Raw genomic sequence first — 25,103 nt, forward strand, 5'->3', positions numbered from 1 at the left:
GGATAGCTAGTGTCTGACCTTTTGTGATTGATTACAAGTGCTCCCTGTGGGGACGGGACACCATGTCCCAGTGGGGAGTGAAATTAACAATTCCTGAGACACCTCAGGATTTTTGATGGAGGCCACTGTAGAGCGTCCGGTCCAAAAGTTATCTTGGCTAGATAATAATCCAATTTGGGTGAATCAGTGGCCTCTCAGCAAACAGAAACTCGGGGCGCTAGAAATACTGGTAGAAGAAGAATTGGCCAAGGGACACATAGTAGAAACAACCAGCCCTTGGAATTCCCCGGTGTTTGTAATAAAAAAGCCAGGGAAGGATTAGTGGCTCCTCCTTCAGGATTTGAGAGAAATAAACAAAAAAATAGAGGACATGGGGTCTCTTCAACCAGGTGTGCCATCCCTGACTATGTTACCACAAAATTCGCTACTAGCAGTACTCGATATTAAAGACTGCTTTTTTTCCAAATTCCCCTGCACCCAGCTGATGCACCAAGGTTTGCCTTTTCCATTCCCACAATTAATAGGGAAGCTCCAATGAAATGGTACCACTGTACAGTTCTACCTCAGGGGATGAAAGCAAGCCCCTTCATCTGCCAGTGGTATGTGGGACCTTTGCTGTCCTCAGTGCGTGCTGAAAAAAGAGATGCCATTATTTTGCATTATATGGACGATATTTTAGTATGCTGTCCCAATAACAACATGCTGAAAGACACCCTTGACCTAGTGGTTAAACTTTTAACCTCTGCTGGATTCCAATTGCAGGAAGACAAAGTTCAAAGGATGCCACCTTGGACATACCTGGGCCTGGAAATTACTGCACGGACTGTTGTTCCACAAAAATTGGAAATTATTGGTAATCCTAAAACTCTAGCAGATCTCCATTCCCTGTGCAGGTCACTAAACTGGTTCAGACCATGGCTAGGTCTCACTAATGAAGACCTGAGCCCCCTACTCAATTTATTGAGAGGGGAGAGTTACTGTCTCCCAGGGAGCTGACTCCAGAAGCAAAAGCTGTAATTGAAAAGGCACAAAAGGCCTTGACAGAAAGACAGGCACACCGCTTCAAACCTGAGCTGCCTTTCAAATTTATTGTCCTGGGGAAATTGCCACACCTACATGGGTTAATATTCCAATGGGCCGAGGGGCAGAGAGATCCACTCTTAATAATGGAATGGGTTTTCCTATCCCATCAAAGACCCAAAACTAACACCAAGCCACAAGAGATGATGGCTCAGCTGATTGAAAAGGCCAGGGTAAGGCTGCGGGAACTTGCAGGGTGTGACTTTATGTGTATTCACCTCCCTGTCAGGCTCTCTGGAGAAGGCAAACACTCCCCTGAGAGACTGACCAAAGAGATGTTTGAGCATCTGCTGCAGAGCAATGCTAACCTCCAGTTGGCTCTGGACAGCTATAGTGGGCAAATTTCGGTCCCTGCACCATTGCACAAATTGTTTCATGAGGAATTCCATCTCATTCCTTGTGAGAAAAGGAACCGAACGCCACTCAAAGCTCTCACAGTGTTCACTGATGTATCTGGGACATCCCACAAGTTGGTGATGACTTGGAGAAATCTACAGAATCAGCTTTGGGAAGCTGATGTTGAGTTTGTAGACGGATCACCCCAGATAGCTGAACTGGCTGCAGTCATGAGAGCCTTTGAGAAGTTTTCAGAACCGATTAATTTGGTTACTGACTCAGCCTATGTAGCAGGAGTGGTGTCCAGAGCGGAACAGGCAGTTCTCAAGGACATTGAGAATGAACATCTCTTTAGATTGCTTTCAAAACTGATTTATTTGGTTTCAAATCGAGAACAACCTTTCTATGTGATGCATGTAAGGTCGCATACCCCGTTGCCAGGTGAAATCGCTGAAGGAAACCGAGAGGCTGATTCCCTTGCTGCCCCAGCTGAAAAAGTGCGTCTCCCAGATGTGTTTCAACAGGCAAAGTTAAGTCACCAGCAATACCATCAAAATGTGCCAGGACTGATTCGTCAGTTCCAGCTGACACGGGATCAGGCTAAAGCCATTGTGGCCACGTGTCCCAATTGTCAGCTCCAGGCAGTGCCATCATTAGGCATCGGAGTTAATCCCCGAGGCCTTAGAAGCTGTGAGGTGTGGCAAACAGATATCACTCACATCCCCAGTTTTGGTCGCCTTAAGTATGTACACGTGAGCATTGATACATACTCAGGAGCAGTGTATGCCTCTGCTCATGCAGGAGAAAAATCTGTACATGCCAAACAACACTTAGTACAGGCCTTTTCCGTATTGGGAATCCCTAAAGAAATTAAAACAGATAATGGCCCAGCTTATCAATCCAAGGAGTTCCTGGAATTTGTCCAGCAGTGGGGAATGGAACATAAAACTGGCATCCCCCACTCCCCCACAGGTCAAGCTGTAATTGAGCATACACACCAGACGCTCAAACAAGTCCTAGCCAGGAAGGGTAGCGAGGCAGTGTGGATGTCTCCACAACAGAAACTCTGTAAAGCTCTGTTTACCATTAACTTCCTAAACTGCTCATTTGAAAACATGAATCCTCCTGTGACTCGGCATTTTAACAGTGGTGATCAGTTTAAATTGTCACAGCATCCACCAGTTTTAATCAGGGACCCTGAAACTTGGCAAACCAAAGGCCCCTAAGAACTTGTCACCTGGGAGCGTGGTTACGCGTGTGTATCCACCCCCACAGGCCTCTGATGGATTCCTCAGAAATGGGTAAAACCTTTTGTTCCAAAGGATCCAGCTCCAGCAAGAAGAGAAGAGAAGCAAGTGGCTGTTGCTTCCAAGAGAAGACACTGCTGGAGAGAGCAAGAAGAAACCTTTCTAGCCTCTGACCTGCATACTTTGGCTGTGAATATGTTTTAAAAAATGTCTGTTTTCTTTTTGTAGAAATAACCTATCTCTCACTCAAATCCATGATGAGCCTTAACCCTGCTGTCATCCTGCTCGCACTGAGCAGCCTAACAGCAGTCTGGATCATCCCTCAGCCACAACAGAACATCTGGGTGACCCTGGCACAAACACTCCAACAAGAGAGCATCTGCCTGTCCACTGCAGCAGCAAAAGACCCTATGTCTACCTGTGTGGTAGGAATTCCCCTGCAGGCTGACAAGCTACCCTCCAGAACAGGGCGGCTATCGATTTTCTTTTGCTTCTGCATGGACACGAATGCCAGGAGTTTGAAAGACTTTGCTGTTTGAACTTGACCTCGGAAGCTCTCAACGTCCACGGAGCCCTCCGAGAGATGAAAAACTTGATTGGAAAAGTGAAACAAGTATCAGAGGACTGGTTTAGTGAGCTGTTTAAAGGCTGGGGACTCACAAGATGGTGGACTTCAATAATCAAAACAATCTTGTTGTTTTTGTTATTTTGTTTTTAATTGTGTTATCATTTGGAATTGTCCGTTGTTTGATTTTAAAGGCCCTTAGTTGTGTATTTTTACTACCTCAGAAGCTAACCACGTGAAACTAGCTGACAGAAACGAACCTAATCGGCCCACCAATTGTGAATGGTGGGCAAGCTCACGGTAAAGGACAAAATGAGCTAGGGTTTTTCTTTCTCATTTTTATAACAGAAAAGGGTGAGGTGTTGTAGTGCATCTAAAAATCTTGGTATCTCCCAAGGGTAAAACTCACCTCTGGTTTGTGTAATGTTAGTTCCTACCTGAAAACCTTCTGTCCCTTCCCCCTTCCCATTGGCTGTGACCTCCCTGTATCCCCTAATCACCCCCGCCCCCTGGTATAAGAGATAAGATCCACGGCATTTCGGTCTCTCTTTTGCCCCGGATGGACGACAGACAATAAACCCGGGATTATTCCAGCAAGTTTGAGCCTCCTGTGTCTAGATACTTTGAGTCCGTGTTGTATCCACTCCAGGACACCCTCTGCCACCTGTGCACTGACACGAGCAGGGCTCTCACCACGGGGGGTGGGACAGAGGGGTCCCATTGGGAGGAAGATCGCAACAGGACCCAAATTTTCCATGTCGGGGTCTTGTAGAGCCTCGGACACATTTGCATCTGCAATTCTGGGAATAGGGACTAATGTGGGACTATCTCAAAGAACTCTTTCTTGGCCAGATGTGGGAGTGGGATGTGGAGCGGTGCTGGCATATGACGTCAGCTCCAATCTGGGGGCACTCTGTGGCTGCAGCTCTTGTTTTCCCGCGTCCCAGGAGAATTCCCTGTGTGGTTGTGCTGTGGGCTTCTGCAGCACTGGGCTGTGTCTCTGCTTAAAGTCTGGGATTTTGGGAAGAGCAGTGAAGTTTGGAGAGGAGCTTGAAAGGATTCCAGGGGATGCATCCAGGGAGAGTGGGGAGGAAGTAAGCTCTTTTTCTTGGGGGGGTGAGTGCCATCAGAAGACTTTGATAACTTTGGGGGTAGGCCCCCAAGAAGAAGTATTAGAATTTGTAGTTGATTCTGAAGCAGAAAGAACTTATGTGGTAGAGATTCCAGAAGGATGTGGTGTAAGTGGTAATACAGTAGAAGTAGCAGGGGGAGAAGAGTTTGAGATTCCTGTCATTGGAGCTGTAGAAATTGGAGGAGAAACCAGAATAGGAACAGGAGATGTCGTATTAGTTCCTAGAGCAGACATCAACTTGTTGGGAAGGGACTTGCAAATACATTTATGAATGGAGGTTGTGCCAGGGAAGGAAGATATTGGGAACACCTGGGGACGCTGGGTTGGGGGTTGCCAGGTTTGGGGGTTGTTTGACTGCTTTTATGGAAGCAGCGGGATCTTGGGGGCTGCAGCAGGGGCTGGTCTGTGTGGGTGGCAGCCGGCGGGGCCTGGCATGGTGGCTTCCAGTTTTCACCCACCTGGTGGAGGTGGCGCAGGGCGCAGTTTGCATGGGGCGCTGCTAGGGTCGGGAACTGCCTTGGCTGTGCCAAGTTCTTGAGAGGCGCGGGGTTGCTGGGTGCTTTCGCCAGCCCGGTGGGGGCACTGGGCGCGGTTCACATGATTTGCCACTGAGGACCAGGCTGGCCCAGTGGCAGAGCCCCCTGACCGGTGCACTGAAGCTAAGTGCTGTGGTCTCCGGGTGCTGCCACCTCGGCTGTGGTGGGGGCAGGGTGCACTGAGCATGCCAGTCCTGTGTGTGCGGGGACAGAGCAGAAGAGGGAGGAGGGGCAAGGGCTTCACCCCCATAGTTCCCACGCAAGTGGCAGTCCCCCCCGCCCGCAGAGCAAGCTGCTAAAATAGAGCCTGCCCTGGTCAGAGCCACTGAAGCAGCGGGGGAGGAGCGAGGGACAGCCTGAAAGAGGTGCTGTGAATAAAAATAGTGGGTGATAAAACCAAGGCAAAGGTAGCCTTAATCTCTTGCTAGTTCTCCAAACTTCGCCAAGTTGTTTAATTTTGATCTCTTAAAGCAAAATTTCTTTTTCTCTTTCCTCTCTTTCTTTTTTTCCTTTTTTTTTTCATTGTTAAGAGGAAGGGATTTTGTTGTTCTAAGAAACTGTTAGAAGGTCTGTGAAGCTAAACAGATATTACCCAGAGGGTAAAAAGGTAATAGATGTGGTTCATCTCATGTCAGGACTAACCTGGCCTTTCTTGTTTAATTAATTATGGCTCACAAAAAGAAAAATTTCCCTCTACATTTACGGTTAAGCATTTTTTTGCTAAACCCAAAAGTTTTGGAGAATGCTGATGGAAAATCCTGATGTAATGTTTTCACTGTCCCTGTGCTATTAAGAAGTCCTTTTCAGGTACTACTGATCACTGGAGACAGCAATCCAAACCAAAGAAAGAGGGTGGATCCACCCCAGTAAAATCAAAGGACCAGTGAAGAAACCTAAGGATTGGACTATATAACATCTGAACCAGGTGATACCAAATTAACTCTTAAGCAGGACTGGGTGGTAAAGAACTGGGATGATCCAAATGATCCATGGAATGTACAAAGAATCACACCTAATTGAGGAATAAGGCCAAGCTTATATCAGTGGTTTCAAGTGATGCCTGGACAAATTCTGATACCTCTGATACCCCCCCTCAGGAAAAGATACTTCCACATTAAACAGAAGGATCAGGACCGTTTTGGTCAGGAGATGCTCATATTCTGGCATTAACCTGTGACTTATGCAAGGAGGAAGGAGAATTACAACTTCCATCAGTGCCAAGCCGTATACCCTGTCTGAATCATGCCAATACTGGACATACTAACTGGGCTAAAATGATAGTAAAAGGTCTTAAAATCTTAGAAAATTCGGGGACTTAGAAAGAAAGTTAGGCTTGGAAAGCCCTGGGAAAAGTAGGCCCTGGGAAATGTTAGGCCTTGTACTTGCTAAAGATCATGTCAAACTGCACCTGTGTAGTCAGTATATGATAAATGATACAAATGTTAGATGTGATTAGATATAATTATTGTTTAAAGAATCATGAGAAACTATGTTAGGGGGCTGGGGGGATCACGAGAAATTCATGCTTGGGTAAAAACAATGCATACAATAGAACAAAGTTTAATAATTAATATGTAAGTTGTATAATGATAGAGTGTAAAACATGTTCAGTTCAAAACCAAGATGGGTCAGATTTGGGTATGTGTACCCCTGACACCCGGAGCTCTTCAATAAAGCACCTTCATATAATCATTCCATGATTATGTGTGTTCCTGAACACTAACAAAAAGAAATGTTTAAATTGTGGAAAAATTAGTATTGTAGTTCACAAAATTAAGGCTCTCATTGCATGAAGTGTCGTATGCCAAATCTATTAAAAACAATTTAAATAGTAACTTTGCTTTGTGGACTGTAATTAATAGTGCCTGTTGAATGGGAGATACCTGAGGAACAGTGGGAAACTACATTTAAAGAGTGTCAAAGATGATTTTGCCTGGAAATTAGCAGAAAGGAAGTGACAAAGAAATAGAGGGCAAGATCAGGTTGACCTCTGTATTTGCCACCAAGAAGATCCTATACACCTGCTATGGGCAGCTACCCCATAGGCAGGGGAGGTGGGGGCGTAAGCTATACTGGAACTCTGTTATTCCTTCTTCTGTCACTCATCCTTCGTCTTTTCCTTTTTGAGACACTGGCAAGGCCATGTTACAAATGCTATCGAAAGCTTTACATGGAAAGACACCAGAGTTCCTTTCTTATTACTCACACCCATGTCAACACTCACTGTTATGACCCACCCAAATTAGGTACTTGTATGCAAAATGGGAAAAAATACTGGATTACAGAAAACCTAGGAACAAGTGGTAACAGATTGGGAAGTGAATATCCAAAAGGAGAGAAATGGATTTGTTTCACATTTGCCATTAGGGGAAAAGCCCAAGATTTGGTAAAGGAACAAGTGGTAAGTAAAAAGACAAAGCCAGCACAGCAATCTAGCCCTGTATTAACCTCATGTCAGGACCTGTATACGAAACTTAAAGAGCAGTTAAAAGGGGAAATAGATATCTCAAGATTGGGAAAGAATCTGTTTCTGGAATTAGGGGAAAGGGTAAGTAAGGAAATTAACATAACCAACTGTTGGGTCTGTGGAGAAGCTTTGATGACAGAGGAATGGCTATGGAAAAGCAGTAGCTTAGGCCCGGTAGAACTCCTTAAGTGGAACCGGACAAATATAAGAGGGGGGAACCGACCAGAAGGGTGGATTCTAAGTTCAACAGTGATAGGGGAAGAATGTCTCTGGTGCACTGGGAAAATTTTCTTAACGAAGTAGGAAATACTCCCTGTAAAAGGTATAAAATTAGTAATGGAACTTCTACGTGGTGGATCCCCGAGGAACCAACTCTGTATTTGACTCAGAGAAAGACAAAATAAAAGAATTGTATGTATGATAATGAAACCAGACTCTTCCAATGTAATGATACAGGAGATAATCCTTATTTTGGAATCCCAGAAATATCCAAATTTTGGGAAAATATAAATCAACAGAAAAATGACAATTGGAAAGCACCAGATGGCTCATTTTGGATATGTGGATGTCATGGAGTTACTTTACCTTTAAGAAAGTTTAAGTTGCTGGGATCTGCCTGGCGTCTTTTCTCCTGACCAATTATCGGTCATTGCTGAGAATTGACAGCAGTTTAGGCCATTGAAAAGTGGGATCAACTTGTGAACCCTACCTTAAAGTGTAAAACCAGAGCTCTGTTGGTTCTCTTTGTTTCCTGGCTGGGAAGGGTGGCAGAGCTTCAGGCCTCCCGTTCCCTGCCCAGGCCATGCGGCCGGGCGGGGACTGGGCTGGGCCCAGCGTCTCCCGGCCGGGGGATGCGGGCCCTGTGGAGGGGGTTTTCTCTGGGCTCCGGCCGGGCCGGGCCGAGCCGATCTCTGGCTCGGCTGCAGGTTTTTTGCTGTGGCTGGATTCACTGGAGACTGCTGAGTGAAGAAGGAGAAGGGCTCTGGGCCTTCAGCGGGCTGGGCGCGGCGACTGCACTCTCCAGGGCAGCCATGAGGAGCTTTCCATCGCAGACGGCTCCAGCTCCTGCACCGGCCGAGGCCACAGAACTACCTACAACAGCCTGGGCAAGATTTTAACTCTTTCATTTCCCAGATGAGACTTGCGGATTAATCTTTTTATCCAGACAGAGAAAAGAGAGTGATCAACATGAAAAGAGACTTTATAAACTACCAGTGACAGGAAAGAAAAGAAAAGGTAGAGAATTAAGAAGATGCTTTAATTAAGCTGAAATATCTTTCTGTTAAAACTATGGAAATGGACAATAAGGTCTTGAAAACACTCCTTTAATTCATGACAGTATATAGGGAGGAATAGAGTGTTCAAAGTGTAAATTTTGAGTAAAAAGTAGAGTAATTATGGCACAGTGAAGTGCTGGAAGATTTGAAGCCTTGAGAGGCAATGAGAAAACTGTTTTCTGGTGAAGCTCACGGAAACAGATGAAGAAGACTTTTTGCCTTTGAATAACTTATCCTTAAAAATCCCATCCCTAGACTCATGGCCCATACACACTTAAGAGTGATGTGAAAATGGGAGGAGTGGGCTCTAATAACAGCAGCTCTGGGCAGCTAACATTAGAGCAATGGAAAACTATAACAAAAATAGTTTTTCTTGTGAGAAACTCCATAAATTAACAGGAAGAAACTTCTGTTTCTCTATAAAGACTGGTGAAAAGACTGTAGCAAGAATTGGGACTGTTTTAACCATCAAAGTTCCAAAGGTTTTGTCTCTTTTGTCATGTGAACAAGGGAATAGTGGGTAGACAGGGGATGAAAAGGTTTTTCTGGAAGTTTATTCTGGTGTTCTTATTGTAGTTTGTCAATAAACTTTCTTTTTTTTCCCTTTTAAGTTTTATGCCTGTTTTGCTCTTGTTCTAATCCATATCTCACAGCAAGAAATAAGTAATTTTCTTAGTTATTGGTTTAAAACCACGACAGTGGGAAAAGGGCATACCCATGACTTCTCTCCCAGTGGAAAGGGAGTTGTACTCAGGGAATCATTCAGCCAGGATTTTTCCTTTTACCAGGACCAGATGGAGATCAATTAGGAGTACCAGTTTATGAGGACCTAAAAAGAAATAAAAGGGAATTGATTGGAGGATTTAAAAAATGGGGAGATGAGGAATGGCCCCCTGAATGCATATTGGAAACATTGTCATGGGGTAGCTTTACCTTTAAGGTGGTTTTGGGAGCTAAGGAAGTTGAAGGTGCTGGTGGCTGATGGGAGTCTTTCCTCCTGACCAATTATCAGTCATTTCTAAGAATTGACAGCAGTTTTGACCATTAAAAAGTGAATTCAACCTGTGAACACCCCCTTAAGATGTAAAGTCAGAGCACTCTTGTCCTCTTTGTGCTTCCGGCTACTGACAAGGTAACAGGTTCTGTCTTGGCCTCCTCCTCCCCCCCCCCTCCAGGCCGGACAAGGCCGCGGGGGGTGGGGGAGAAGAAAGCAGAGCCGGCCAGCCTGGTTTAGTTTTCAGTCTCTGCTGCTAGACTGAAACCTGACACCATGAACTCTTGCAGCTTTTCTAAGGCTTTAATTCTTTTACTACCTAGATAAAACGTACAGATTACTCCTTTTTTCCCAGAGAGACAGAGAAAGAAAGAAGACATCATAAAACCACCAAAAACAGTAAGAAAAGAGTTAAGTTTTAGATGGGGAGAGAATAAGGAGATGCTTTATAAGCTGAAAATATCTTTCTGTTAAAGCTATGGAGATGGACAATAGTAGTTTAAAAAGACTCCTTTAATTCATGACAGTATATTGGGAGGAACGGAGTGTTCAAAGTGTGAATTTTGAGCAAAAGAGAGAGTAATTGTGATACAGTGAGTTGCTGGAACAGAGTTGAGCGAAGATTTGAAGCTTTGGGGGCAATGAGAAAACTGTTTTCCAGAGAAGCTCACAGAGACAGATGAAGAGGACTTTTGCCTTTAAATAACTCATCCTTAAAATGACATCCTTGGACTCATGGCCCATACACACCTCAGAGTGATGTGAAATGGGAGGAGTGAACTGATGACAGATTTCCGGGCAGCCGGCATCAGAGAAATAGAAAACTATAACAAAAATAGTTTCCTTGTGAGAAACTCCATAGATTAGCAGAAGAAGACTTCCGGTTCTCTACAAAGACTGATGAAAAGACTATAGCAGAAATTAAGACTGTTTTAACCACCAAAGTTCTAAAGTTTTTGTCTCTATGTTGTCACGTGTACAAAACAATGGTCAAGTAGTGGGGGATAAAAGAGTATTCTGGAAGTTTATTCTGGTGTTTTTATTCTAGTAGTTTTGTTAATAAACTTTCTTTATTCCTTTTAAGTTTTAAGCCTGTTTTGCTCTTGTTCTAATCCATATCTCACAGCAAGAAATAAGTAATTTTTTTAGTTACTGCTTTAAAACCACAACACATATGGTCCAGCTACCTGGGCACAAGATGGGAGTTGGGGGTATCAAACCCAAATTTACATGCTAAATCACATCATAAGACTCCAAGCTGTTGTAGAAATCATAACTAATAAAACAGCTGGGGCCATGGAATTAATAGTCAGTCAGCAACAGCAAACCAGAACTGCAGTATATCAGAATAGGTTTGCCTTAGACTATTTATTGGCTGAAGAAGGGGGTGTTTGTGGAAAGTTTAATACATCAGATTGCCTTTTAAAAACTGATGACAACGGTGATGCCGTCCTCAATATTGCCAAGAATATCAGAAAAAATAGCCCATGTACCGGTCCAAAAATGGGAATCAGTGCTGACCACTAGCTGGTGGGATAACGTATTGGGAATAGGATGGTGGAAGAAGCTAGGTTTCTTCCTCTTATGTGCTACAGCTGGTTTAATATTTCTTCCTTGCTTGATCCCCTTTTTAATTAGTCTAATCACCAGCATAGTCCAAGGCATGCAAGTGGTAACAATGCCTATAGACTAAAATTGGCTACATCTGGAATGGCACAAAATATCATGGCATTAAAGAAACAAAATAGTACAGAAGACCCTTTTAAAGAAGTTAAATTGATTTGTGAAAAAGATGAGCAAATTATAGAGGTCAGAAAACAAGAATTATTGCTCAAGCCAAATGTCGCTGTAGGACATGCAATGATTCACACAGACACGGCTTCTGTATGACAGGGAAAAAAACTGTTTATTCTTAAAACTTTAGTATTTACAGATTCTCAGCAATGACCAAGGATTAGATAGTTAGGTTACCACCTTTCCAATCACACTGGTTGTGCGAGACGTCCATCAAAAGACGTGTATCAGAAAGAATGTATACATATCTATGTTTACAGTCACTGTCCTAGGAAAGTTCTTAGAAATTATAATGTCCTGGGTTGATTATGATGTTAAATTGTATCCCCATTCGTCCACCTAACCCAGACACAGGTTTTGTATTCTTAAAATTCCATCTAAGAGTAAAAGTGAGTGGAAAAGAAGCACCGAGTCTGTTATCAGAGACTGTACTTGCTCCCCCCGCATCAGGAGTTTTGACTACAGCACAGACAGACAACAAGAGACAGATCGCCTTGGCTTTCCAACTAGTCGGAGCAGAGAGGTCTTCCTGGACTGTTTTCTTTCCCTTTTTCTGAAACAAATCGAACCTGCTCTGAACTGGGGACTCGAGGGAGCACCGGGAGCTTGCACCCATGGACTACCAGGAACCCAGCCTGGGCAGCGGCATTTTCCAGCGCCAGAGGGACTGATAACAGAGCAAACACCCACAGGAAAGAGACCCTCTGAAGTTTGTCATCTTTTCTGAACGGCGAGAGGTTTTGTAATTTGATATCATTCATTTTTGTGCTGGGTAGTGCTGTGCCTGTGAAATAAACAGGTTTTTTCCACTTCTCTCAGAGAAATCTCTTCCCGAACCGGTTGGGGGGTGGGAGAAAAGGGCCACGTGGGTTTGCTTCCCGGGTGTAAGAGACGGTCCGAAGATTCCCTCATCTGTCTCACAACCGTTTGAAGGACAGAGACTGAGACCCTGAATATCACAAGGGACTTGGTTTGGGGGTTTGGGCCTAGCTGAGATGGATGTTTGCTAAGTGATTGTTTGCAGGTGGTTGCATGGTACACTGCTCTCGTTCCTGCTGGTGAGCAGAGGCTTGTGCGTGGTACCCTGTGCAATGGGTTTTCCACAACACCTTGCCCTCGTTCCTGCTGGTGAGCAAAGACTTGCAAGACATGGATCGCTCTGTACCCTACACCTGCTCCCCGCGCAATGGAATTCATCACAATGATCATCAATCTCCTCTGTTTTTGGCCCTGCGCCCCTCGCTTTGCAAAAGACTATAAAATTATACCCTAAACTTACCTTCCTTTGAGATCTCCCCAACGGACAGAAGACTCTGCGTCGTTGGACGGCAGAGTGGACTTTGACGTTGGTAGCTATAATCCCCTTACTCTCTTTTCCTTATGCTTTGCTTTCTCCTCTTTTCTCTCTATCGCATATTAGTGCTGATGAGCACTCAATAAAGTGTGTTTTGCTGTTTAAGTCCTTGGTTTGCTGATAATATTTTGTACTCTAAGACCGACTAAAAGAACCACATCACGAATCCCACCTCGCGGATCGTGGCATAATTTGGCGTCATGGACAGGATTCTGAGAGACAGAAGGGTTTGCAGGTTGTTGTGCAGTCTGTATCAGTGGAAGGACATTTCGCTTCAGCCGCACCTAGCCTGCCACGCTGGTGAGCAGTGTCTAGAAAGCAAGGGAGGGGACTCGAATTTCTTGCAAACTGCACACGCCCAGGTAAAAGCACCCCTACACTCATTTGAGGGCTCTGTCTTCAGAATTTTACAAGGGATCTTTGAGTACAAAAGGTGGGACTTACTGGTTTTTTATATGCTGACTGCTTGGTGTAGCGGAGAGACAACCTGAATTTTAACATAAAGGGGTGCCTCCCAAGCAGATTTGGTCTCTTCATCCATACAGGGACGTGAAGGGTGACGTGGCAAAGGCTGCGTCTGTGCGGAACTTAAGTCTTACCTCCCTGTAGTGGTACTGGGCCCTTCACACACAAAGATGAGTGAACACTCTGAAAACTCTAGTATAAAAGATAAAGCTGCATACATTGCTTTGTTAGCAAAACACAATGCTAAGCCCTCCCCAGCTGGGGAAGAATGGGCTCAAAATAATTGGTTCAACCTGGAAAATGTAACTGATAGAATTTGCTCCCTGCAACATGAGTCAAAGTTCAAATTTGGCCGTAATAAAACCATAATTTGTTCTGTATTGGGAGCTTGCCTTACGTCAGCTGTAGAGGCTCGCATGACACAAAGGCAGGAAGAGAATGTAATTATACAATCCCTACAAAATTTAGCTGAAAGTTTGCAAAATGAAATTCATTTCTTACGAACTGCTCTGAGTGAGGAGTGTGCCAAAAATTCACAGTCTGCTGATTCCTTTAAGGAGTCGCTGGAAAAAGAAACTCCTCAGATAAATCACATATATCCTCAAGCAGAATTACATTTGGTAAAAAATTGTGGTGAAAACTGCTGCTCCCAAATAAGACCTTTGATTAAAATAGAATATAATTATATCAATGATGAAGATCTTGATCCACATATAACCACTAAAGAAATCCCATACACTGCTACTGAATTGGCTAAGTTGAAAAAGGAGTACGGGTGTCTCCCTCACGAGTCAGAGACAGAATACGTATTTCGAGTGTCTCTCACAGGGGGAGATCAAATTTGATTATCTGAACAAGAAGCAAGTGGTTATTGGGGACATGGTGTTTTCTTAACAACAGGAGATAACCGCAACCCATGGTCCCTAACACAGCGAGCTGCATATTGGGCAGGGGGACTTAACCCCCTGGAAAGGGGAGATCCTGTAGCTCTAACCGGCTCCCCAGATCAAATTCTAGAAAACATTCATAAGGCAGCTTGTCTACAACTGATTCATGAAAGAAAATTAATTGTTGGTTCTGAATCACCAATGTTGTTACCTGTGAAAGCTGAAATTATGACCCCTTTAATTTGTGGTCTTCCAGAATCACTGAAACCTACAGCAATTCTCCTCCAAAAAACCATAGATGATATCCTTGTGGGAGGAGATGAAAAAGAAGTAATAAAAAATAAATATGCTGAAAAGAGGTACACTACCTGGGAAAAGGGATTCTTTGTAGTTAATCCAGCTCTCGTAGAAGTAGAAAAAAATTGCACAACAACAACCAATTGCATTAAAAGGCCCTTTTGAAATTACTAAGACAGTCACTACTGGGACTCTCCACCCTGACGGGGTGGCCCAGAGGGCCTCAGTGAGAAACTGGTATGCCCAGATTGAACATTACTCTAACATCTTCTCAATAACAGAAGGAGCTGTAAAAAATCAGGTGATACAAAAAACTGAGAGCTTAAGTAGCAGCCATGACAAACCTGACTTGATAATTAAAGAAACCCCTCTTAACATAAAAACAGAAAAGGGTAGGCTGATTTCTAGCCTACAGTATTGGTGGAACTTGGGGGTGAAGAAAGGGGTACCGAAGGGTTTAATGGTTAACCTGCCACTTGAAAAATTAAGTAAATTGGTCTCTCAGTGGCAGGATTCCAGCCCCATTGTACCAAGCGCTCCACCTCGCCCTCAACTGATTCTGGGCAGTGGGCCAAAGCAACACCACTCACAGGTTCTGGACAGTGAGCAAAAACAATCAGCAAACTCTTGGTTCACTGATACCTCTGTCAAACGAGAGGGAGAGGTGTGGAGGTTCACGGCAGTAGCCCTCCACCTTTCCTCTGCTGAACAAATGGTTACTGAGGAAGAAAGCAGCACTCAGGCTGCAGAGCTGATAGCTGTTTGGAGTGTTTTCCAACATGAGGCACAGAATACCTCTCCTGTCTGTATCTATACTAACTCCTATGCTATGTTCAAGGGATATACTGAGTGGCTTCCTTTTTGGCAACAAAAGGACTGGGAAGTAAACAGAATTCCAGTATGGCAAAAGGAAAAGTGGCAAGAAATTCTACGCTTTCTGCTGGTAAGAGTGGGGATTATATCTTGGTTAGTCCAAACTGAAACTTTTAAAAGAACTACAGGAGAATATGCATGGGTAGCCTCCGATGCCTTGGGGAAAGAGCATCGGATAAACACCCACTGGATAATTCCATCATTTTAATCTCCTGCCCCTATGTGGCAGACTCTGTTTTGTTTATTTTCTACAGAAGAACACCGAGGGACATGAAGATCAGATAAACCGTGAACTTATAGATTTAAAATAAATGCTGTAGCAAAGCCTATATTTAGTGTAATAATCACATACCATGGTGTGAACACCCCTTTTTGTGCTAAATGACAAAGCTAATGTTTTCCCTTCTTTTATGTTAGCCCAAGGTGATGATGTTTCAACACACTGCAGACCAAGTACCAGATCCCACACTGAGCCTGTACACAGTCAAGTCACCGGATCTCATGGCCAGGTTATATCTTGTGAAACTCGGAATCAAGATTGTTGGCTGAATTTAAGAGCTGTACAATTGTCCTCCAAAGTTGTGTGTGGTAAAAACAATACCAAATATTGGGGAGAGCTTAATGTTCAGGTTGTAATACCTACCACACAGCCACCAATTAGATTGACTCCAAAAATTTCTGAAATTGGACCCTATATAATCAGGAAAACTGGCCAACAACAAATGCTATTTAATCCAGCATGGTCTATCAAACAAGTCAAATTACTAATGCAAAACAATGTCTCAGAGATTCAGCCAGCTTGTTCACCTTTTTTACAAACTTCCTTTGAGGGGTGGACAACCTGGTTGCGAAAGCGAAATTCTTTTCACAAACGGATGACAAGAGATATAACCGGTGTTGTGGGATCAGGACTAGGAATTTTGAATAGTATTGATTCAGAAGTATTGATGAATAAATTGGCTGTTGCAACTAAAGATTTGACCAAAATACAACAACCACTGAGGTCATCTTTAATTGCCTTGGGAACCCAACAGTGGTTGCTATCAAACATATTACCAAATTGGGAAAGGGTAAATGTAGATGATCACAAATTAATAATTGATGCACTCAGTGCTACCCAAAACAATGTTTCCTTGGCTCTTAGCTGTATTCAAGCCCAGCTGTGGATGCAGTCAGTTGCTGCATCAATTATCAGAGAGGGTGAAGAAGGCACCTTTCCCACTGAAATTCGGAAAATAGTCTGGGACAATGCCAATGATTTTGAAAAGGAATTTCAATCTTGGTGGAATTTGGTGAATTTTACCTACGATCCCACCACAAACATAGCCACAGCTTTTGTGTTGACAATACGTAATGCTTCAGTACATTCAATCTTTCCTATCATTGCACTGGGGCTGAATCATGACGGAGCTGTTCTCTATCCTTTAGAGCATAGGGAATGGGCCCGTCAGATTGGTGGGAAATGGCAAACTGTTAGTTTAGAAAATTGTATTGTCCGGAAACAACAAGGGTTTATCTGTGAAAGCAATGAAATCAAAGCTCAAGACATTTGTTTAGACACAGAACAGAATATCTGTCATTTTGAAATCCATCCTAATGACACTTCTGAAACAGTGCTTGTGTATGTAGGCAATGGATGTGTATGCTTAAGAACTGCTTGTTGATAGTATGCTTGTAGAAAACATAGTAGTGGATACTAAGAATCATTCAAATTTTTGTGTATGCAATTTTACTGAGATTGTAGGTTGTGACTTTTCTTATTTAGCTCCAGTTACTTCATATTATCTTTTGCAGTATAATTATACTTTGATTCATCATTTAGTGCCTGCTCCAATTGGAATGAACTTTACTCTGGTGAGGCAATTGTTGCTTCACCAGGATTTAATCGAAATTTTGGAAAAGATCAAAAAGGATAGACAAAAGACCTTAGTTACAGTTCACCACAATGTGAAAGGAATACATCGTGTTTTGGAAAGAATAAGGAAAGATGCTGAACACGAGTGGTGGGACACTCTTTTTGGGTGGTCACCAACTGCTACAGGTGTTTTGAACAAATTGTGTCATCCCATCATCGTCCTCTTGGTTTTAGTCTTACTTGGTTTTGTTCTATCAGCAATCTTGTACATCCTGAATTGGAGAATGATGAAGTGGTTGACACAATTAACTTCCATAATGGATGCACACAATATGATTGGTACTTTACATGTTGTTGATACCCCTAAGGTTATCGATACTCGATGAATTATGCAGGCACTACAATAAATAATTTGCCATTGTGACTATGAGGTTAATCATTTTATCATGTTGTGTTTTAGAATATAATTTATTGTTTGTTTTAAGATAAGAAACCAATATGTGAGCCTTAGTTAAAATAATATATATGGAATAGTTTTTCTTTGAAATCAATATATTGATTTTCTTATTGTTTTGTTTTTTCTTTTTCCTTTTTCTGTCCCTTATCTTTTCCCTACTACCTGTCTCTGTTTTTTCCAGGATATACTGCCAACTGTAACGTGTCCTGAAGACTTCAATGAAGAACTTTGCAGCAGCACTACAACATCGTGCAGAAAGACCTCGACGATTGTGAGCCACGGGGTGGTGTAAGAGACGGTCCGAAGATTCCCTCATCTGTCTCACAACCGTTTGAAGGACAGAGACTGAGACCCTGAATATCACAAGGGACTTGGTTTGGGGGTTTGGGCCTAGCTGAGATGGATGTTTGCTAAGTGATTGTTTGCAGGTGGTTGCATGGTACACTGCTCTCGTTCCTGCTGGTGAGCAGAGGCTTGGTAACCTGCGCAACGGGTTTTCCACGACTCATGGCTCTCATTCCTGTTGGTGAGCAGAGGCTTGTGCGTGGTACCCTGTACAATGGGTTTTCCACAACACCTTGCCCTCATTCCTGCTGGTGAGCAAAGACTTGCAAGACATGGATCGCTCTGTACCCTACACCTGCTCCCCGCGCAATGGAATTCATCACAATGATCATCAATCTCCTCTGTTTTTGGCCCTGCGCCCCTCGCTTTGCAAAAGACTATAAAATTATACCCTAAACTTACCTTCCTTTGAGATCTCCCCAACGGACAGAAGACTCTGCGTCATTGGACGGCAGAGTGGACTTTGACGTTGGTAGCTATAATCCCCTTACTCTCTTTTCCTTATGCTTTGCTTTCTCCTCTTTTCTCTCTATCGCATATTAGTGCTGATGAGCACTCAATAAAGTGTGTTTTGCTGTTTAAGTCCTTGGTTTGTTGATAATCTTTTGTACTCTAAGACCAACTAAAAGAACCACATCACGAATCCCACCTCGCGGATCGTGACACCGGGGGAGCCCCACTGGAGGTTTTCTCCCAAATTTGCCGTAAACCAGGACATATGTAAACAAGATCAAAAGTCTTAGTTTTCAGGGGGACAGCCAAATGATTTATAAGACAAAAGAGGGGGAATTGTTATAAATACATATTATAATATTGGCTTTTGGCAAGTATTAAGATGAATGCTATATGTATAATGTTAAAATGGCTTTGCTGTGTGAATATAGTTTTTTTCCTGCAATTAGCAAAATTAAGGTAATAGTCGATATAGTATGCTTGAACTGCCTGCACAGTTAGGATAACATCCAGTGAACAGATGATGGGGACCTGGCTGTTATCAACACTCACTGCCTGTGGAAAGAAGGAGCCAAAGCCCAAATTAAAAGGTGATAAGAAGAGGATTAAAACCACATGCAAAGAAACATGCATGCTCTAAAACGGTGGACTCAAGGAATGGCCATGCTAAAAAGTCCCTGAAAAATGTAAACTAGTTAATAGAAAAGTTTGAATATGCATAAAGTCTATGAATATGCATCAAGTTGATGCAATAGAAATGGTATACAAAGGGTGTTTCCAAAACACCAGGTGTGCTCTTGGCAGAGTGCCAAGCACCCGGCCGTTTTAACCCTTTGCTTTATTGTCTTTGTCTGTTATTGTCTTTTTTTATTAAACCTTTTAAAATTTACCAGAACAGTGAACATTGTTTTTCACACACTGAACTGGGACCTTATTAACACCCTACCTCACTGTAAGAGGGACTTTTCACCATCTGCTCGGGTACCCGGGATCCTGAGCTCACCTTTCTCTGCCCTGGTCAGAGCCCTCGCTACTTCTTCAGTACTGCTCCAAGCTTTCCTTGCACTGCAGCCCCACATCCCCTGCCTGCCGAGACATCCCGCCATTCCACCTACAGCCATGGAGCTTCTGATACATCTCGTCTACCACCTCGGGATTTTTGTTCATTCCTGCCATTCCACCTTGCTGCTTCTGAGAGTCATGCTGGGGCAATGGGATTGACTGCCCCAGGGGGTTTGTGAAGTAAAGCCTCCCTTCCATCCCTTTCCTGTCTCAGTCAAGCCGCCATTACCATGTGCTCCCTGAGCTTGCACCATAGCGCCCCCTGCAGCCACGGGCGAATCATCACACCTGCCCTGCCAACCAGGAGTCACCAGCATCCCTGCTGGCTGTGACCAGAACTGCACCAAAGGGGAAAGTGCCTGAACAGAGAAGGCTGTTACTGGGTTTCTGGTTCTGTTTGCTGTAACTGCCATAGTTGTTGTTTGTTTGCCTTGTTATACATATTAGTAAAGAACTGTTATTCCTATGCTCATGCCTTTGCCTGAAAGCTCCTTAATTTCAAAATTATAGTAATTTGGAGGGAAGGGGGTTACATTTTCCGTTACAAGGGAGGGTCCTGCCTTCCTTAATAGACACCTGTCTTTCAAACCAAGACACATTTTTATGAAGGACTTTTTCCCATTATAGCAAAACTGTATAATGAAGCTGTACCACTGACACCCATCCCACCCTGAATATGCCTCCTGAATGGAAACTTGGACTGAGTTAAGTCGCCTAAGGAAACTTGAGATAATGGTGACTGTTGTTCAATCATCTCAGGTCTGGAAAGAAGCAGATAAGGCTGTCGGGGAAGAATGCATCCACAAGGAAGCCATCGCCCACAGGCTTATCTACTGAGGCCAGGTTTGCACAGATTCCCCCCCAGCAAAAGGAGGAGGAGGAGAGTTTTGGGTTTGTGGCATAGCATCTTGTCAGAGGCAGTGAACACCCATCCTACATTACACAAACTGGCTCAGCTGTAAATACCGCCCCCCCCCCCCGGAAGGCCACATCCATGGGACATTCATATGAGAGACAGCTGAGGGGGTGCCATAGTCCAACAAAGCCCCCCCAAAGTGTTTCCCAGACTCATTCCGAAGGCCTTGCACCAGATGACTGCACATGATGCAACTGATGCAGTGTGTTGCAAGAGAGTGTCAAACTTGCCCCCCTCCTCAGGGGAGGTACCTGGGCATTCCCACCTGACCCAAATATATATTAATCCATTGAACTCTATGTTTTTTGGGGGAACCCTTACCACCAAGACCAGATAGAGAGGATCAACAGGACACTGTTGGGATCCATGGAGTGGTGATATTTTCTTCTTAATCTGTCTCTGTCACTTTTTCTGTCCCCCCCTCCCCACCTCTTCTGCAATTTCTTTCTTCCTTTCTCTTTCTTTCTGTCTCATTTACTGTTAAATAAAATAATCTTAGATATTTCCAACTTTTCTCTACTTTTCCCCTTTCTTTCACTTTTCCTCTTTTACCATTAATAAAGCGAAAAATATTTTTGGTACTGAGACATAAACTTTGAAGAATTTAAGATTTTAGAAATGCTGAGGCTTTAATTAAAAATAAGCCTTGCTAAATCTAATTGAAAAAAATAGATGGACCTTGCTAAAATTAAAGGTAGATAGAGAGGCTTTGCTAAAATTAGAGGTTAATCATTGGCTAATAACTAATTGTCTGTCAACTTTATGCTTGATCAGCTGGGTATATAACGAGAAACAAAGAATCTGGTAAGGAACTTCAAGAACATAAGACAATTGCAAATCAGAAATCCATTGAAGACATGAAACTAGGAGCCCAGCCAAGGGTCCATTTGCCATTTTGTATTGAAAAGGTAGAAAGGTCAGAATGAGGAAGAGCCATATCTCTTCCTCCCATTTGTGACCCCTCCCCATAATAGGACCACCAACCCATTTCAAGGAACAAACTGCATGCTTAATTGCTTTTTTCCTAAATAGCATAGGAAGCGGAGAGTGGGTGGCAACTGGGTTATGAATATGCATTTGTATTCAATATTTCTGTAAATAAAAATACTGTATTCACCTGTATTTGGGGCCATGTGTATTACGGGGAAACCCAGCACTGGCCCAGCACTGGCCCAGTGCTCCTAATAAACATACCACTCTGTAACCCCAAAACGGTTAAAGACTCTTTGTCCATCTCAGTTGGATATTGATACTAGATCATATCCATATTTTGGTAACTCAGTACCAACATATAACCTCATTTGAGTTTTAATCTTTCTTTGGGGGATATTTGAACCTGAAGTTTTTTCCACAATTCACAGAGAGATTTCTTTGCTCCTCCATAATTAAGTAGATTGTAACAGACTACTCAGTAAGTTTGCTGACAATGCAAAGCTGGGAGGAGTGGCCAATACTCTAGAGTGCTGTGCTGCCATTCAGAGGGACTTCAACCGGTGGGAGATATGGGCAGAGAGGAGCCTTCTGAAATTCAACAAAGGCAAGTACAGGCTTCTGCACCTGGGGAAGAACAACCCTGGGCACCAGTACAGGTTGGGGATGACCTCCTGGAAAGCAGCTTTGTGGAGAAGGACCTGGGGGTCCTGGTGGGCAACAAACTGTCCATGAGCCAGCACTGCCCTTGTGACCAAGAAGGCCAATGGAATCCTGGGGTGCTTTAGAAAGATCATTGCCAGCAGGTTGAGGGGAGTGATTCTGCCCCTCTACTCAGCCCTGGTGAGGCACATCTGGAACGCTGTGTCCAGATCTGGTCTCCACAGTACAAGAGAGACATGGAGCTCCTGGACCAGGTCCAGCAGAGGGTGACAAAGATGATTAAGGGACTGTAGCATCTCTCTTATGAGGAAAAGCTGAGGGAGTTGAGCCTGTTCAGCCTCAAGAAGAGATGACTGAGAGGGGACGTCATAGACCTCATCAATTTCTGTCAGTATCTGCAGGGAGGTGTCAGAGAATGGAGCCAGGCTTTGCTCGGTGGTGCCAAGAAATAGGACAAGACGCAGAACTTGATGCACAGGAAGTTCCACCTGAACATGAGGAAGAACTTCTTTACTGTGGGGGTGACCAAGCACAGGAACAGATTGCTCAGAGAGGTTCTGGAGTCTCCCTCACTGGAGATAGTAAAAGACTGCCTGGATGCAATACTGTGCCATGTGCTCTAGGACAACCCTGTTTGAGCAGGGAGGTTGGACTAGATGTCTGTCGCGGTTTTAAGCACAGCTGGAGATGAAACACCACACAGCTACTCGCTCAACCTCCCCCTCTTCCCCCCCACCCTGGTGGAATCGGGAGGAGAACTGAAGTAAAACTGGTATGTTTAGATAAGAATAGTTTAATAATTGAAAATCAAGTAAAATACAATAATAATGGTAAATAGTAATAATGATGATAATAAAAAGAAAAAAAACCCAAGTGATGCACAATACACTTGCTTACCACCTGCTGACTGATGCCAGACCTCCCTTCCTGAACCCAGATCAGCCCCCTTTTCTGGGTAACTATCCCCAGTTTATATACTGGGCATGAAGTTCTATGGTGTGGAATATCCTTTTGGTCAGTTTGGATCACCCATCCTGACTATGCTCCCTACCAGATTTGTTTTTTTGGGTTTTTTTTGGGGGGGGGGGGGGTGTTGTGTACCTCCTCCCTGGGAGAGCATGAGACAAGGTAAAAAAATGTCTTTAGCAAAAAAACAAAACATCAGTGTGTTTTCAACACCATTCTCATTCCAAATAAAAAACACAGCACTGTAAAAGCTACTGAGAAGAAATTAACTCTACCCTAGCTAAAACTGGGACAACAATCCACTGTGGTCCTTTCCAACTTTATGCATTCTGTGATTCTGTGAAAATGTTATCTATTTGATCCATTCTGCTTTATTATCTGCTGCATAGGTATCTAGAACCCTAGGTATTTCAAATAAAATTCTGTATTTTCCATCTAATAAAATGAAAGCAGATAAAAAAAGGCAACCAGTCTGGTTAACATGCTGAATGAATGGATACTCCTTGCTCCATCATGCTTTGAGAAATCACTGCTCTGCAGTATGATACCTATTTTTTTGTTTCCCAGGAAAGGGAAAAAAAGTGTTACTAACATGACACCCTCCAAATAGTCTGCACAATAGAAGAGAAATTTAGGCATTGTTTCACTAGATGAGTTTCCTGTTTACTCCAAACGTCTATGGGAGAACAGAATATGGACAGTCTGAAGTGCCTTTTCCTGGTATTCGGTTTATCAGCCCCAGTCCTGGGTACTTGAGTCAGGAACAGCTCAACCAGAGTCATCTTGTACCACAAACCTGCTCCCTTAACAGGATTACTGACTTGATTGCTCCCTTAGGGAGATTGCCGTTGTCTGGAAATTTGACAAATAGTCTTAGAATTCCATTAGCTATTTAATAAGTTTATTATTAACCAATCTGCTGATTAAGCTTTTCTTAATTAAGTTGGCAAGAATTCTTTTTTAGAGGGATATTGGCCCTTAATTTAATACATCTCTTGGAGCAGGTTTGGGGATCTCTATGTGAGCCTTTGTGTGTGGCATGCCCAAACACTTTTCTCTCCTGCTGCAGAAGTACCTGTAAAAGCTGTTTGGGTGGTGTGTGGGGCTGATAATAACAATAGAACAGAACAGCATTTTACTCTGATAAGGACAGTAGATCAGAACAGCACAGCCTTGTAGAAATCAATAAAAGATGTAACTTAGGCAAACAGAAGTAATGCAAAACACAAACAGAATGCCAGCTCATCTCTACAAGGCTGACAATGTAGAAGTTATGCAAAACAATATTGCTCTTACTCAAAAGTGGGGGTTGAGGAACAGCCACCCGAAAAGGACACAGGACACTGAAGACAGATCCCAAAGAACCATATAAGGACTTCTGAAAAGGGATGGGACTATGTAAAATAAAATTATACATATACATCAAGTAAGTGGAGATAGCTAATGCATATGTAATCAGTGCGTATGATAAAAAACTGGGGGCACTCGATTAGAGGAAGGATCCTCCAAGTGATCATCATGCTGTAATAAAGAATGCCTGCTTTCTAATACTCAAAACTGCGTTAGAAAGTTTTTATCTGGCTGCTGCCAGATCACCAGGGAATGGTGGCCCCTGGGGACATTTCAGCATTACAGCCCAGTACTTATACCTGGTGTACCTCAAAGACTCCTTTCTTCTGAAATCTCTCCAGATGGTGTGGACTGAGGTAGGCAGGGTTTATCCAGTGCAGCTGGTGACCTCACAAGTACAGTTTCAAAAGGCCTAGCCTCTCATTTTGATATCCACACTTCTCTCACATAGATTCAGGTGGCTGGCCCACCCCAGGGGAGGAGCAAGAACTCCTTTCTTCTTTCTTTTGGAAGAGGACTCAGAGAAAGCTCATGGCTTCATCTCTGGCTTTATATCCTATGCCATGTGCTCTGAATGACAGTCCACTGAGTATTGTGATCTGTTTCTCATAAAGTACACCTGTACAGAGGACAGGATGCTGCCATCTTCCTCCTCCCGATTGTGCCCTGCTTTGGCAGAGAAATAAGAACTGGGCTCAGGGATTAGTCCCAAACTATCATAAATTATTTAATCTTTTCCCATCCTGTGGTGGGTTGACCCTGGCTGGATGCCAAGTACCCACCAAAGCCTCTCTATCATGAC

At 43.5% G+C, this 25,103-nt stretch overlaps 2 protein-coding genes across 4 annotated transcripts in view; one reads left to right on the plus strand and one right to left on the minus strand.

Moving 5' to 3' along the window:
- Positions 1–25,103, minus strand: part of LOC148183281 (protein FAM219A-like) — a 285,636-nt gene that overhangs the window by 34,024 nt on the left and 226,509 nt on the right. The window lies entirely within an intron of this gene.
- LOC148183282 (uncharacterized) lies at positions 13,418–17,545 on the plus strand. Its single transcript, XM_088061360.1, is given in 3 exon segments — positions 13,418–14,464; positions 15,955–16,965; positions 16,967–17,545. Coding segments are annotated over 3 exon segments (2,637 nt in total).

Source organism: Pseudopodoces humilis, chromosome 12, assembly GCF_049639895.1.
Source record: "Pseudopodoces humilis isolate 2021_Gansu_Grassland_sample_001 chromosome 12, ASM4963989v1, whole genome shotgun sequence".
NCBI lineage: Eukaryota > Metazoa > Chordata > Aves > Passeriformes > Paridae > Pseudopodoces > Pseudopodoces humilis.